The sequence below is a fragment of the Thermobia domestica genome, chromosome 1 (assembly GCF_964235325.1).
Source record: "Thermobia domestica chromosome 1, izTheDome1.hap1.1, whole genome shotgun sequence".
In the NCBI taxonomy this organism is placed as follows: Eukaryota; Metazoa; Arthropoda; class Insecta; order Zygentoma; family Lepismatidae; genus Thermobia; species Thermobia domestica.
This window is the reverse complement of record NC_137454.1, coordinates 347,325,278-347,340,856: the sequence shown is the minus strand read 5'-3', so window position 1 is coordinate 347,340,856 and position 15,579 is coordinate 347,325,278. Positions and strand designations below refer to the sequence as shown.

General features: G+C 38.6%; 1 protein-coding gene across 1 annotated transcript; it reads left to right on the top strand.

The window, feature by feature from the left end:
• Positions 1-14,223: 14,223 nt before the first annotated feature.
• Positions 14,224-14,646, top strand: LOC145681742 (uncharacterized). The gene has a single exon (XM_081753354.1). It carries the CDS (start codon positions 14,224-14,226, stop codon positions 14,644-14,646), a length of 423 nt encoding a protein of 140 aa, XP_081609480.1.
• Positions 14,647-15,579: the final 933 nt, after the last annotated feature.

The window sequence follows — 15,579 nt, the reverse complement described above, 5'->3', positions numbered from 1 at the left end:
AAATTTGTAACTGTAAAATATTGCAATACATTGTATTGCCATTAATAAAACATAATCCATTTCCATACCACGCGTTTGTGTGTGACTTCAAAATGCAATCGATTCCTTACGTTGTAACCTGAAAGTAAATAAAGTGATATTTAAATGTTATTGTAACTGGAGCCCCTTATAAAATTAAAAGAATTAAATATTATGAGTTTGCCAAAATATATTTTACAAAAATTCAAACGAATAGGAATTCTATTCGCTGATAAATGATGGTATAATCGAATTGGGCCAGAAAAGGATATGAAATTGTTGCGATAGTGAAAAAGTCAATTATCAGTGCCGAAATATTAACTCATTGTTTTTTAAAAATATGTTTCATTCGTTAATTTATACAATGCGCTTCTAAAGTCCGGTAAATCCATTTTCACAGAATTATAACTATTAAAGCTATTCACATTTCAATTATTATAACATGAAAATATTTACATGTGACTAGTGACGTGTGACTTACATAAGAATGAACAGCAAGTTTTAACTTTTTAAAATTGGTGGCCAGTTTGTATAGTGTTGTGATAGAGGTCTTGTTCATTTTTCAGTTATTATTTTCCTGTAGGCCCTGGATTGTTTACGATATAGATTTTCTTCTCTATTCAAGGAGAGATGAATGTCTGTTGAAGGTTACTATGGTACCAATCATAAACTAAAGGAAAACTATGTACCAAAAAAAACTGCAAAAATAGACAAGTATCCACAATGACTTTTCACTTGCAGGAGGGAGTCGAATGTTAGTATAGGGTGTCGAATGTTACAGCAGTTACTGATGTTTAAATACGACCTGGTTGTATGGGATCGTTGCGGCTGGAAGTAGTGTTGTTGAATTTAGTGCTTTATTATTTTGTTCTATTTCATTGATAGGAAGAATAATAGGGCTATGAAAGGTAAGTTTAAGAATTGTTTTTATCAGCATCGCTGAAGTTTGAATGAGATAATTTCTTTCCTAGAAACGTGTTCATGAATATTTTATTCTGATGTTCTATGATCTTGCTAATTGGTGAAAAATTAGCCTTCAATGTTGAAAGGGCACAGACAGACCAAAGTAGAGTTCAAGTGCTATTATTAGCCTTCACCATCTATTCTTTAAACTTATCTTCCCTTAACTTTTAAACAAACTTATTTTATTGGTTACCCTGTTGTTTGGCTGTTTTGTGTTAGTTTCGAAATAAGGTAAAGTAAATTTACTCAATTGATTTCACTCCTTATTTGGTATCCGAGACTTGCCTTTGCAACTTAAAGTGGTAGTATCAGAAGCTTAGAAGTTTATATTTTAATATCGGAAGGAAGTTGTGTATTTACATTAGATTTTTAACATGATCCACAAAGTAATATGCTTTTTTATATCTTGATATGAAAAAGAAGTTATGAATTTTTTTAATGCGTGACCCACAAAATAATATTTTGGTGTATGACCAGAAACTTATTTTGTTAAGTAAATTACCAGCAAGTAACGACACGAACGGTACAGAGGATAGTTCAATGTGTACCTTAGCTCATAGAAGCTAAATCAAACACATAGATACAGATAATCGTTTGGACTACGCATCCTTCTTTCAGATCAAATATTTATGCATCGTTTTGAGTTGTGAAGATCAATATTTAATCTAATTGCGGGCAAGCCAAAAAAAAGTAACTTGGCGCAATATTTGATTTGACTTATGACTCTCGTAAGGCGTCGGTTCCCTGAATGTGCGTTAAATTGTATATTTTCTGCATTGTCGACCCATTCCGCATTTTAGACTGTTCTGTTTCTTGTTTTATGTATCTTGGCCAAATAGGGTCTGAAGTACGAAGATCTGAATGTAACTCTAAGAAATCTCACTTTTTTAAAATCTCGTTGGAATGTTAACCGTCTTACATTGCAGAATGCGCCTATTTTTATAGTTCAAAAGCAAGGTATGTCATGATGGCCAGCTACACTCTTCCAGTTACGTATAAAGTTAAAAAAAATCATCGTTGTTTATTTACTGGCTGCCATTTGTATATCACCGGTTTAGAGAATTCATGGAAACTTGTAATATTCCTCTACATAAAGGAACTCGTCAACCTGACATCAGTCTGAAGAATGTTGATTAGATACGATAAAGATTTTAAAGGTCTACAATAAATCACTTAGAATGGGTGCCAAGCAATTGGAGTTGTAGCAACACATTGTCCGTTCGGTGTCCCAAAAACATTTTTGAAATACAAGGTGCAGTTATTGCATGTTCTTCAATCCACAGACACACAGTAGCGAGCAGCCTCTTACTGTGCAGATGTTAGATTGCATAGGCTAGAGTGAAGACTTCGAAAGATGTCTACTTTAGTGATGAATCAACGTTCCATTCCCTATTCGTTGAATCTTGAATCGTTATAACAAACGAATGTGAAAATGGAATCACTATATGTAACTCAGGAGAATGAAACAGCCGTCCATAAGATCAAAGTACACAAATCTTTATGTGCAATTACATCACTGTTCCGTTTCACTTCTGTAAATCCATCATTACCGATAATATTTACAGCGATATACTCGCCATGGTACCACGACTGTAGTACCTTCAACTGAGGTTCTTTTTCAACAGCACGGTGCTAGTCTGGGATGGAGCAAGGTATTGAACTCCTGAATGCTACATTTCCTTAAAGTAGATTGAATGGTATGGTATCACATTCTGGCTACCTTTCTCACCCGATTTAATACTCTTGAATTACCTCCTGTGAAGCTGTGTTAAAAACTATGAGCATATCGTATAAAATCGAAGGACTTAACAAAACACAAGCACGAATAACCAATGAACACGACGCAATTTTATATATATATATATATACAGATGGTGATCAGAAAAATGGAAACACCTGAACGAAATTGCAACTTACCAGATTAACATGGTGTCGGGCCACCTTTCGCCTTCAGAACAGCCTTGATGCGACGTGGGATGGAGGCATAGAGGTCGTGAATGGTAGCAAGTAGAATTTTACACTATTTCTCGTGCAGGGCATCGGCCGGTTCTGTGAGAGAGGATGGAGGAGGAAATCGACGCCGGAGTCGTGTTTCCAAGACGGACCACAGATGTTCAATTATGTTCAGATCTGCTGATTGGACGGGCCAGGGGAGGTGTTGAACTTCATCCCGATGTTCCTCAAACCACGCTGCAACAACGCCAGCTGTGTGAATGGGTGCATTATCATCTGGAAGATGGCGTCATTGTCCGGGAACAACATCCGGACCATAGGATGCAAGTGGTCTCCTAAAATTGCGACATAATCATTGGCAGTGATTCGTCCGCTAAGTGTGACCAGAGGACCCAATGAAAACAATGATATGGCGTCCCACAGCATCACCGAGCCACCGCCATGTTTCACAGTTGGGCAGAGACACTGCAGACCATAAGCTTCTTTGGGCGTTCTCCACACATAAACACGGCCCGTGGTTGGGAATAGGGTGAAGGATGACTCATCCGACCATATCACACGTTTCCAGTCCTCAACGGTCCAAGTTGCATTGTCGCGGCACCATTTGCGGCGTGCGAAAGCGTTATGGTCCCTGATGAGCGGTTTGGTCCGTGCAACACGACCCCGTAAGTTCATGTCATGTAATTCGTGGCGGACTGTGATTGTCGAAACAGGGTGGGGGAGGTGCTGATTGAGTTCCTTCGTCACTTGCTCCGCAGTGGCACGATGGTTCTTCGTGACAATGCGCTTTAATACCCGACGTGACCTGTCACTCATGATTTTCTTCCGCCCACTGTTCCGCTTCCCCGATGTGGTTTTCCCGTGTGTTGTGTAGGCCGTCATCACCTTCGACACTGTCCCACGCGACACACCTAACACAGTAGCCACTGCCGTCACACTCACTCCACATAACCGCGCACCAACAATTTGCCCTCTTTGAAAATCTGAGAGGTCTCCCATTTTACACTACCTCCGTCTGCTGCAGCCACTGGACATTGCTGTTCCACTGCGCCTGACGTAGAATGGAGACCGACCTAACACACCACCACCAGCGGTCCGGCGCTGCGGGCGCCACGACATCACTGCCAACCCATACATCTGACGTGTTGCCAACTACAGGTGTTTCCATTTTTCTGATCACCATATATATATGGGACGTTGAATGGTAAAGTGGAGTAACTCTTTTTAAAAAAATGAGATGAAGTCATTTCCGTGAACTTGAAATCATAACCTTTTGGATGGCAAAGTTGCGTATGTCAGAGTTAAAACACCAGGCCATAGGCCAAACGATGAAAACTTAAAGAACCTATTTTGTCCGCTTTTTCTATATTGATTCTAATAAAAGTCTCCACATCTCACAATGTCTCAAAACTGAGTTATTCCAGTTTGCCATCCAACGTCTCATATGGTAGTTCACATGATTGGAACTTGGTTCGATGTAAATGTACTAGGTGCAACAGCTCACACATTGTGAAGCAGAACCGAGATGACATGACAAAAATGCATCATGTACAGAAAACTGAAATTAAATATACTATAACTTAAGACTTTGACTTATTAAAAATATAAATTGTAATAATAACATTTACATATTCTGTACATTGTTAGCATCCATGTCTAAAGTTGTGAAGGTAATTCTTGGACATTCTGTATATTACTAACTTGCATGTCTGAAAGAATGGTTTTGTTGTAAGAAAACAACAAATGGACTAGTAAATGAAATATAGCAGCTTTGCCATACCGTTCTCACTAGAGTACCTTGTGATAGTTACTAAATAACATTTCACATCCCAGTTGTCAGAAAATAACGTCCGAAACAAAATTAAGATTTAAATTGGCTTTAACTTTTCAATTATTACTGATGTAATTCATTTCTAATTATTGCAATAATTCTGTTACAACATATTGCAAACAAAGAAACGGACATTTATTTTTTTAAAGATCACAATGATCACTTCATTTAATTCTGTATGTTCTTGAATGAGGACAAATCAATTCACTCTTCAGGTGATAGGAAACTTCTATAAAAGGTGTTCTTTTCCTTCGTCATGTGCCTTAATACTGAATGTTTAATGAAACAATAATAAACGTAATGTCCATGTTGCAAGAGAATAGAAGGAAACGCCTAAGAGTAGTAATGTTTTCCTTTTTTTTATTTCAATTATCATAATGTCAGTTATTTCAATCTTTTCTAATATGTTGTTGTAACATTGAAAATTGTTTCGTCATCTGCTGTACAAGCCTACGTACGTGTTTGTTGGTTAGCCAGGACCATTCTGTAAAACTATAAATAGATTGATCCATCAGCATGTGCAGCATACAGTTAACCATGCTTATATGTTTTGATAAACATTCTCTGATTTCGTGCGAACATTACACAGTCACATTCATGTGTACGATTTAGATTTTCTTTCTGCCTGGAAATTAACATAGGGAAAGAGAATAAACTACGCGGCAGTAATAAAATATTTTTTACAGAACATACGCTTAAAGATAAGTACGTATACACCATTTAAGCTGACCTGGCTCCAACGTAGTACAACCTTCCTGCTAGTCTAGTAGCTAGGACGTGCTTCTGCTGCTCGTGGTCCCGGGTTCGAGTTGTAGTAAAAAAGCACAAAAAATTAGTTTCACATTGCTCACTTACATTAATCATCCGCAGGCCGTATCCAGCCTGAAAATTTAGGAGGGGGGGGCGATCCAACCACATTATGGTTCATTACCATATTATAAGTCACTTGTAAGCCTTCCGTGAAAATTTTAGTAGGGCCAGTAAAAATTAAGGGGGAATAGACCCACTGGATACAGGCCTGATCATCTGTCTTCTTTAGCCTAAGGTATAAACCGTGGGACCATGGTATAAACCGTGAAAAAATAACTTAATCTTTTATTACACTGTCCAACACACTTCTAGTACACACAAATCCGATTCGCTACCACCCCTTGATAGCTGAAAACAATGCAAAAAGTTTCTAGCTCCTACAGGTTTTTTTTTTTTTTTTTTTTTTGTCACAGAAGATCATTTGTTTGATAAATGATTGGCCAGAGAGACAGAGATATGTTCCAAGGGAAGATAACTTCAAGCATATTCCTTCAGTTGATCCGAAGGACGTACTACTGCCATTCCTACACATAAAACTTGGCCTCATAAAGATATTTGTTAAAGCCAGGGAGAAGGATGGCTCTGGTTTCTCCTATTTGAGGGATTTGCTTCCAAAGCTATCGGAGGCCAAGTTGAAGGAGGGCGTTTACATAGGGCAACAAATCACGAGTTATCTGCTCTATGATGTTTTCCTGCAGAAAGTAACTCCAGCTGAATTTGCTGCGTGGTTATCCTTCAAACGTGTGGTGTAAAGTTTCCTAGGGATCGAAAAAGCTGGTAAATACAAGCAACTCATAGCTGACCTGGTAGGAAACTATGAACTGTTAGAATGCATGATGTATGAAATGCAGAATGCATGAAATTACACTTCATGCACTCGCACCTCGACTACTTCCCTTACAACTTAGGGCAGTAATTGTTGAACAAGGGGAATTTTTCCACCAACAAATGGAGCATCGGTACCAAGGTAAACGAGATCCTGCTTCGATGTGGGACTATTGATGGTTTCTTCTGAGAGAGACCTAACAAGAGTATAAGAGATTGTCCATGTTTACCGAAATGAAAATTTCCAAGTACATGTCACAGAAAAAGCTTGTGCATGTACCACCAACGTATCGGTGTTTGGTGTGCTCTTCAGTGGACTCCATGTATATATATTCTCCGGATGGCACTCGAATGGTAGATTTGTTTGTACTATTGCAGTATTTTTGTGTGCTTACTGGTGTTTCAGGAACTTCTTTATTTTCATAGCATTTTTAACACAATGTGTTTACAGACAACAATGGCAGTGCAAATTCTTGGCAACAGTAGTTTGTATTTCTATAGCGCCCTTCTCTTTGTGTTTGTGCATTCTTTCACACTCTTGTATTCTTTGCTATTTCCATTATTTTCTCAACCACGACCATGCCTTCACTCTGTACAAACTTAGATATTCTATCGGAATATACAATATATTAGAATGTGTGTCATTTTATTTCTGAACACCCTGTAGCAACAAAAGGTGACGTCGTGGAACATTTTTGACCACATTGGAAGAATCAGAAGGTCGAAATTAGCTAAGACCACCCATCAGTGTAATTTCTACCGAACGAAAGTTATAATTTGTCGGATAGTGTTATCGAACGCGGTACAGAACATCTGCAAAACAGCACAGATTGTAGTTGTCCTCCAGTGACAGGAACAGTACCAGGAGAGCCGCCTGTAGCCGGAATCTACGGGTTTTTCTTCTAAATACGTTTGATTTTTCTGCCCGTCCAGTGATGGAATTTCTTACAGCAGAAGATGTAATTAGCATGTATCTATAAAGTGACGGTTGTTTATGAAGGAGCGAGATTATGTATACATCAGTACAATAAGACATTTGCTGTGTACTCACTCAGGAACTTGCATGGGAATAAATCTGGCCTTCAATGACAAACAATTAAATTGAAGGACAAGTGCTGCAACGGATGAACCACGTCACAACTGTGTTTATACACTTATCTAAACTGATTTAGAGAACTAACGCATTCCACAAGCAGAGCTTACTATAAAGTTTGATGTATCACGGAAGACAGTGCAGGCAATAATCAAAGATCTGGTATACCGGAAACTTTGTGCACGGTGGGTGTTCCTAGATGTGACTCATGACATGAAAAAGAATATAATAAACATTTGAAAACTGTTGTTTGAGAGCCATGAACGTAAAGGTAATCAGTTCTGGAACAATATTTTCATAGTTGATGATACTTGGATACACGACTAGATCATCCTGAAAATAAGAACACTTCCACGGAAAAATGAAATGAAATGAAATCTTGAAGTTTTACGTCCCACGGTTATGTCGGTTGGGCTAAAGGAGACGGTGAGGATGAGAGATGAGTGAAATGAAGAAAGTGGGAGGAAACGGGAGAACCCCGAGAAAACCCACGAGCACGGTGTTTGTCCACCACACACTTCCACGGAATATCGCCACAAGGAATCACCTTCACCAAAGTGTTTAAGGTTGATTAATGATTGGAGATGAATTAAGGTTTATTTATGAATACTGAGAACATCGCGGTTGGTTAGTGGTTGAACACTCAATTCTGATGCATGAGGTCCATTCTTTGATCACGGATGGAGTCAAGTAGAGTTTGCGATGAATAAACAATGTGTACGAGGGCATCATTCGGGCTCCACGTTTCCTCCCACTTTTTTGTTCTACCATTTTGTTCACGATTATACTTTAAAATTAACTTGATAAAGTGATAAACAGAGCAATTTAGAACTCGGGATTGGGTTTTCTCTCACATTTTTTTACTATAAAATTCCTGTTATATACAAATATAACACGAAGTCATTATAAGTGGTCCGAAAACCAGTATAAAGTTCTCTAAGCAGTATGGGTGAAATGTATGTCCCAAGGCCCAAGGAGCCAAGAGAAGAGTTTCCGCAGAGCTCCAGACAAGCTAAGTGGAAGACGTTAAGGATTTCTCAGGTTCCAGGCAAAAAAAAAAAAAAAAGAGATGTTGATGTCCCGCAGAGCTGCAGGCAACCTAACAGAGGGATTGAGTTAGCACACAGTTACGTGGACGATAAGTGGGCAGGAGACGTCAGGATTCCAGACAATCTAAGAGACTTGGGTTGGGTTAGAACTCTGATAGCTCCAGGCAAACTAAACGAGGGGTGAGTTCCCACACGGTTACATGGACGTTAAATGGATAGTAGACGTCAGGATTTCAGACAAGCTAAGAGACTTGGGTTCGTTTACAATTCTCAGAGCTCCAGGCAAGGTAAGAGAAGGTTTGAGTTCAAGAACAGTTACGTGGACGATAAGTGGGCAGGAGATGTCAGGATTCCAGATAATCTAAGAGACTTGGGTTGGGTTAGAACTCTGAGAGCTCCAGGCAAACTAAACGATGGGTTAAGTTCCCACACGGTTACATGGACGTTAAATGGATAGGAGACGTCAGGATTTCAGACAAGCTAATAGACTTGGGTTGGTTTACAATTCTCAGAGCTGCAGGCAAGCTAAGAGAGAGTTTGAGTTCAAGAACAGTTACGTGAAAGATAAGTGGGCAGGAGACGTTAGCATTCCAGATAAGCTAAGATACTTGGGTTGGGTTAGAACTTTGAGAGCTTCAGGCAAGCTAAGAGAACAGGCGAGACCTGCCGAAACTGATGTTGGTGGAGACCTTGTACGGACGTTAATAACTTCTCCAGGACAGTGGTGGCGCTAGTGATTCTCTTCGGTCATTTGACCCGACGATGACGATGGTGCATGTCGTTTGCTTAATTGTAGTAAGAGATCACTTGATGTTCTTTATAAATAAAAGACAGGTGGCGGTGTTTACAAACAGTGACAACGTGCAGGATATTACAGATTTCACCGTAGCTGTTAACCTTGGAACATAATCCTGAGATGTTAAACTAAACAATGAATACTGAGATATTTTCTTATTATAACGTTCACAGAACTTTGCTTATACCGGCAACGTAGATAATAACATGCCAGTTGCTCAAACACTTGCTCGATACTATTTTCAGTTTCATGATGTTCAGGTGGAACATTCCCAACCGATTCACTTTATTCACTATTCAAACATAGCTAAACGTACAGCAATCTGTTCTCCAACTCATATAATAGTGAACGGCAAATTGCAAAAATGAAATGAACTGAAATCTTTAAGTTTTACGTCGCGCGGTTATGCCGGCTAGGCTAAAGGAGACGGTGATGATGAGAAATGAATGAAGTGGTGGAAACGGGAGAACCCCGAGGAAACCCACGCACATAGTGTTTGTCCATCACAAAGTTCACATGCCGCGAGCTGGGATCGAGCCAGGGACCCCATGCACCAAAGATGAACGCTCTACCAGGTAAATTGCAATGAGGTTTGAACATATTTTCGTCATTTTTGAAAACAGAAACGCGAGAAGATAGTTGTAACTTCGATCAGCAACTACGATCGATGACGCCGTGCAAAAACACTTTAAAAATTGCTTCCGTAGGTGTAACAAAGCTAAAGTTAAATGTAATTTTACCTTACTGTATTATTTACTGCTGTACCACATAATCCTAATTTGAGCTTTCCACATTGCTTTGCTATGGTAAATACATAATTCTTATTTGCTGCTTTACTACCTTTCTGAAGCATGAGCAGCCGTAGCGTTTGATGAGCGTACGGTGGGCAAGACTGATGGATAGGCACGCTGATCCTCGTGACATGACACAGAAATGAAAAAAAAAAAAAAAAAAAATAAGGAAGGATGAAACAAAATGAAATGAGAAAAAGAAGGATCAGCGTTAAAAATAAACTACAGGAAGCTTTTGGTTACTCTTTCTTATGATGAAATTTGTATTACTTGCAGTACATGGTTGCCAGGTAAGCGATATATCCTGGAAGAGTCAGGGAATTTGAAATTTCTAGAAAAGTTGTGAATTCTCAGAGTTTCTGCTACTAGGCAGGGAGATATCAAGCTTCCGAAAGCATAGCGCCTTTGTCTAACAGCGTGGACATTTTTTTTATCATAATTTTTCGTCATCGCGTCCTTGCAATATCAAACATGTTATTTCAAAAACAATTTTCTACTGCTCCTTTAACCTGTCATTTGAAACAGACAGTAATTGACGGAATAATAAAAACAAGAATATATGTGGATTGTTATATTTGAATAAACAGAGGAAGAATGTAAAGATTATATAACCTTTTTCTATACGTTTTTTTTTTTTTATTTTACTCGAGATTTCTTCATAGTTTATTAAAATACTTACCAACAATCCTCACAAACCAATATATGTTGATAGTAAAGTAGTTTAGATTGATCGAGCTCCTGGGCCTTTAGAATTTCATGTTACGCCCTCCACCCCTCCACCCCCCCCCACCGTTCCAAGATCCTGGCTAAACGAATCAATATATGTTCCAGTAAAATTGTTTAGAATGATCGATTCCCTGGTGTGATGACCAGAGTATTTCATGTCACGGACTCCCCCCCCCCTTCACGAAATCCTGGCTACGTGCCTGCATGACACAACATCAAAAGTAAGAGTTCCGACGTTAGAGTATCACCTGTCAACGTATGTACAAGCAAATATAGAATTAATTTCTATTTCAGTGGATCTTATTTACAAATTTCAAAATTGTAGGGAGCTCCTAATAACAAACGATGTCTCGTGTACAACCAAGAATAACGGGATTATAGCAGGCCCGTTTCCACGGGGGGCAAGAGGGGGCCGGGCCCTCCCTAAATTTTGTCTGGCCCCCATAAAATTTCACGGTGGGCTTGCAAATGAACTATATAATATGGTGATGAAGTATAATATGATTGGGTCGGGGTCCCCCTAAATTTTTGGGCTGGCTACGGGCCTGGATTATAGTAGTGTTTCAATAACTTTGCTTACTTCTTTTATAATTTATTTTTAATTACCTTGTTTGTTCTGAGATGTCACTTGGTGACTCCTTGATAATCATTTGGTAGGAAGCTGCATCAAACCGAACAATTTATTTGACTAATTTCAAAACATTACAACAAAAATTGATGTTCAAATTTTCCCAACGATTACTTAATACTAAGTTGTATGAAGTTAGAAACTTCAAATCACTAATCGAATCTTCAAATTATATTCTATATCCAGCGTTTCTCTTCTACTTGCATCTGGGATAGGCATACGATAATTGTTCAAAGAATTATTCATTTTCCAAGATCGAAGCACTACAACACACTTTCCTTGCGGGTTTTAGGCTATAAATTCATTACGTTATTTTCGTGATAATCCACATATTTTCATAGATTTAGTTAGCAAGAGTATTTAGGGGAACTAACCTTACGAATTTAGCTGTCACCATGTAGGTCCATAATAAGTATCAACACTGTCCAAAAAATATTTTCTGCAACGACGTTCCAGTCCACAAAATCACTGTAGACTATATTCTCCTTCATACTTCGTCTCATGTATTCCGTCAGTTCAGCTGAAACTCTTGTCATGAAAAAATAAGCAATCAATACGTAAAATGGTATGCAAATCTTTTAAATTCGAAATATATTATTAAGAGTCTATCCTGTGTTTGTCCGTTAGCCAAAATGTTCGTCTTGTAAGATTTACTTACATCCCCTTCTCCTTTATTTTAAAAAAAAAAAGAATAAGAAAATATTATGGTGGATCGAGCATTACGTTTAGTAACAATGACACTCCACTAATGGCGCCCATGTTGTGGTTTCCAGGGGGGGGAGCAAGTATAAGCGACGTTTCAAATATAGTTTCAAATTTTGCTGTAAGTAATGTAAAAATTGTATTGAGTTTTCGATATTCTGAAGTACAACTTCCTCTAGGTGGGGAAAAGCGCCCCACTTGCCCCCCTTGATGGGCGCCCTTGCACTCCACTCTGTTACTTATCTCTAATGGCCACACATGGCAAATCAAAATAATAGACACGATTTCAGAAACTTATGTGTGTAATCTAATAAATAGGTGTTATTGCAAGAGTGTGCTTAGAAAGGCAAACGGTCAAAGTTTTCTTTAAACATATCACAAGTCTTCTATGTGAGGACCTCGGTAATGCGCCACACATCAAGGCGATACCGTAGTTGATATTGCTGCACACAAAAAAAATCTCTGTTCTTCAGTCAACATCATTTTCTTTGCCTGCTGGCTACTGACTCTAAGTGATAGAAATTGGAAACACTGCCTGGATACTAAACTTTAAGTTAACTTTCCACACTCACCTCATAAAATAACGTCTATTTATTAGATTTAACACAATAAAAGTCTGAATTCGGGTTCATCATTTTGACTTGCCCTGTGTTCCTGTACCATTTTGTAATTTCAAGTGTTTGGTGGAATCTTGTAATAAAACCGCAACCGCATTCGCGCAACGTTGACATTTTATTTTCTTTCAGTTCACCTGTCCATATCGTGGACTTAAGGTGAAACTAATCTAATTTGGCCCAGTGTTGTTAGTCGCCACCGCAGCGATCGCCACGGAAAATTAAAAATATGTTGTCCAAGAACTTAGTCGCGAAGATAAATGCCGACAGTGAACATATTTGGATTACTTCATACAGATAAACTTATCATATGTTATTTATTAGCTAATTAATTCAAAAGTAAAACAGTAAACATACAATTACCATTAAAATAATATATGACTGTGAATTTTATGTAATTTTATATTGCCTTCGAGTATTCATGAACATAATATAACATAAAATACACAAGATTAATATCATATCCAACAAAGTAAGTATTGTAGTAAGTAGCAGGTAAGTGACAAGATTAACAGTCTTCTTGTAGCATTTCAATTGTTGCACATCAAACAGCAGTTTAGAATTATAATGTAATAACACAAGCATAGAATAAAACCGTAAGTATATCTCGCTTGTTTTAGAATTTAGACATAATTAGGGGAGAAGAGGGTAATAGCGGTCAGGCGATAATGATGGTCAGTGATGTCATTATATAACGGTGAGTCCCAGACAAATTTTGACAGGTGCTGCTGTCTGCCGAGTCCCCAATAAAGCTTGATAAGCATTCCCGCCCAGATCGCAGTCTTTGTTTGAGTACAGTAGTGAAAAGTGTGTTTTGTCATTTTCTGATCTAAAAATAAGTGACATTTACAAACTTGTTGTACCATTTGTTGTTGTTCGATAGTGCTGCAACTTGTACATAGAATACTTTGAAGAGTCTTCTTAAAGGTACGTATTCATTTTTTCTTAATTGAGCTATATGTGTGCTATACACTGAAGGGAATAATAAATGTACGTTTCGGATAATGGCGGTCACTCGATAATTATGACCGGTATTACCCTCTTGAGTCTTAAATAGTATTCTTACGTCTCATTTCAGATGCCCTCTAAGTGGACAAGGAAAACAGACAAAGGGAAATGGTCAACACAGTCGCTGGAAAATGCTATTGCTACCATAAGAGGAGGGATATCGATTCGGAAGGCAGCCAAAATGCGTGGAATTCCCTTTAGTACCTTACAAGAGCGAGTGAAGAAAGGTGTTTTTAGCTCTCCAAGGTTTGGAAGAAAAACTAATTTTCCTCCAAATTATGAACATGCTCTTGCGAATCACGTCAAATTACTGTCCAAAATATTCCACGGTTTGTCACCTATTCAGTTGAGACGCATAGCTTTTGAATATGCCGAACGTAATAACATAAAAAAATCGTTTTAATAAAGCAAACAGGATGGCTGGAAAGGATTGGCTTAGCGGTTTCCTTAAACGGCATGATATTAGCGTCCGGAAACCTGAAGCTGTGAGTGTAGGTAGAGTTATGGGCCTTAATAAGATGGATGTTAACCGGTTTTTCACCAATTTGGAGGAAGTAATGGATAAGTACCATTTTAAAGATACTGATATATGGAATATGGATGAGACTGGCATAACCACAGTCCAAGATTCAGGAGTCGTGATTGCTGTAAAAGGACAGAAAAGAGTTGGCTCAATCACCAGCTGGGAGAGAGGAATGACTATAACAGTTGTTTGCGCTATGAGTTCCGGAGGTCAGTTCGTGCCACCAATGTTCACATTTCCTCGGCAGCGCATGACACCATTGCTGGAAAAGAACGGCCCACCCGGTTCTATTTATCACTGCAGTAAATCAGGATGAATAACAGAAGAACTATTCGTGTTGTGGCTTAAGCATTTCGAGGACTTCACCAATGTATCGAAAGACAATCCTGTCTTATTAGTCCTTGACAACCATACTTCTCACTGCACATTAGAAGCTTATGAGTTTTGTAAAGAACGTGGAATCGTTATGGTTTCCTTACCACCTCACTCTTCCCATCATCTCCAGCCGTTAGATGTGACTTTTTTTCTCCTTTAAAGGCTGCATATCGCAGAGAATGTGATTTGTTCATGAAAAGCAGGAATTTTCAGAAGATAACCCCTTATGATGTAGCTGAACTTTTTCATAAGGCATATGCAGTCGTAGCGACTATTGCTAAAGCAATTTCTGGGTTTCAAGTCACAGGTATCAAACCACTTAATCCAAATATCATTACCGAAGAAGATTTCCTTTGCGAAACAATACTACAGAATTCTTCTAGTACACCTGTTTGTACTGATGATGCATCTCCAGCAGGCGATCACTCAGAACCAGGTTCGCTGTTATCTTCTCGTCTACAAACAGACAACAAACCTGAAGATCGAGTGCAACAAGGATGTTCACCAAGTAAGCCTAGTTCTACATCTTCTAAAGAATCTGAAATGTTAGTTCCAATAGAAGACATCTATAATCTCCCATCGACGAGCACGAGCTATCGGGGAAAAGAGCGGGAAAGAACGCATTCTGAAATATTAACATCCACACCAATGAAAGACCGACTTAAAAAGAAGAAAGCAAAGAGACTTCAGAAAGGCCTTAAGAGCTCTAGTAAGATAAAGGAGAGAAAGGAAGAAGAAATATTCAAGAACTGTGAAGTACAGAGCAAGAAGAAAAATGAACGTAAGCAGAAGAAATTACTAAATAGAGGCCTACAGAAGAATTTTGATAGCTCTTCAGAAAGCTGTTCGCTTAATGAAAGCCAAATCTGTGACG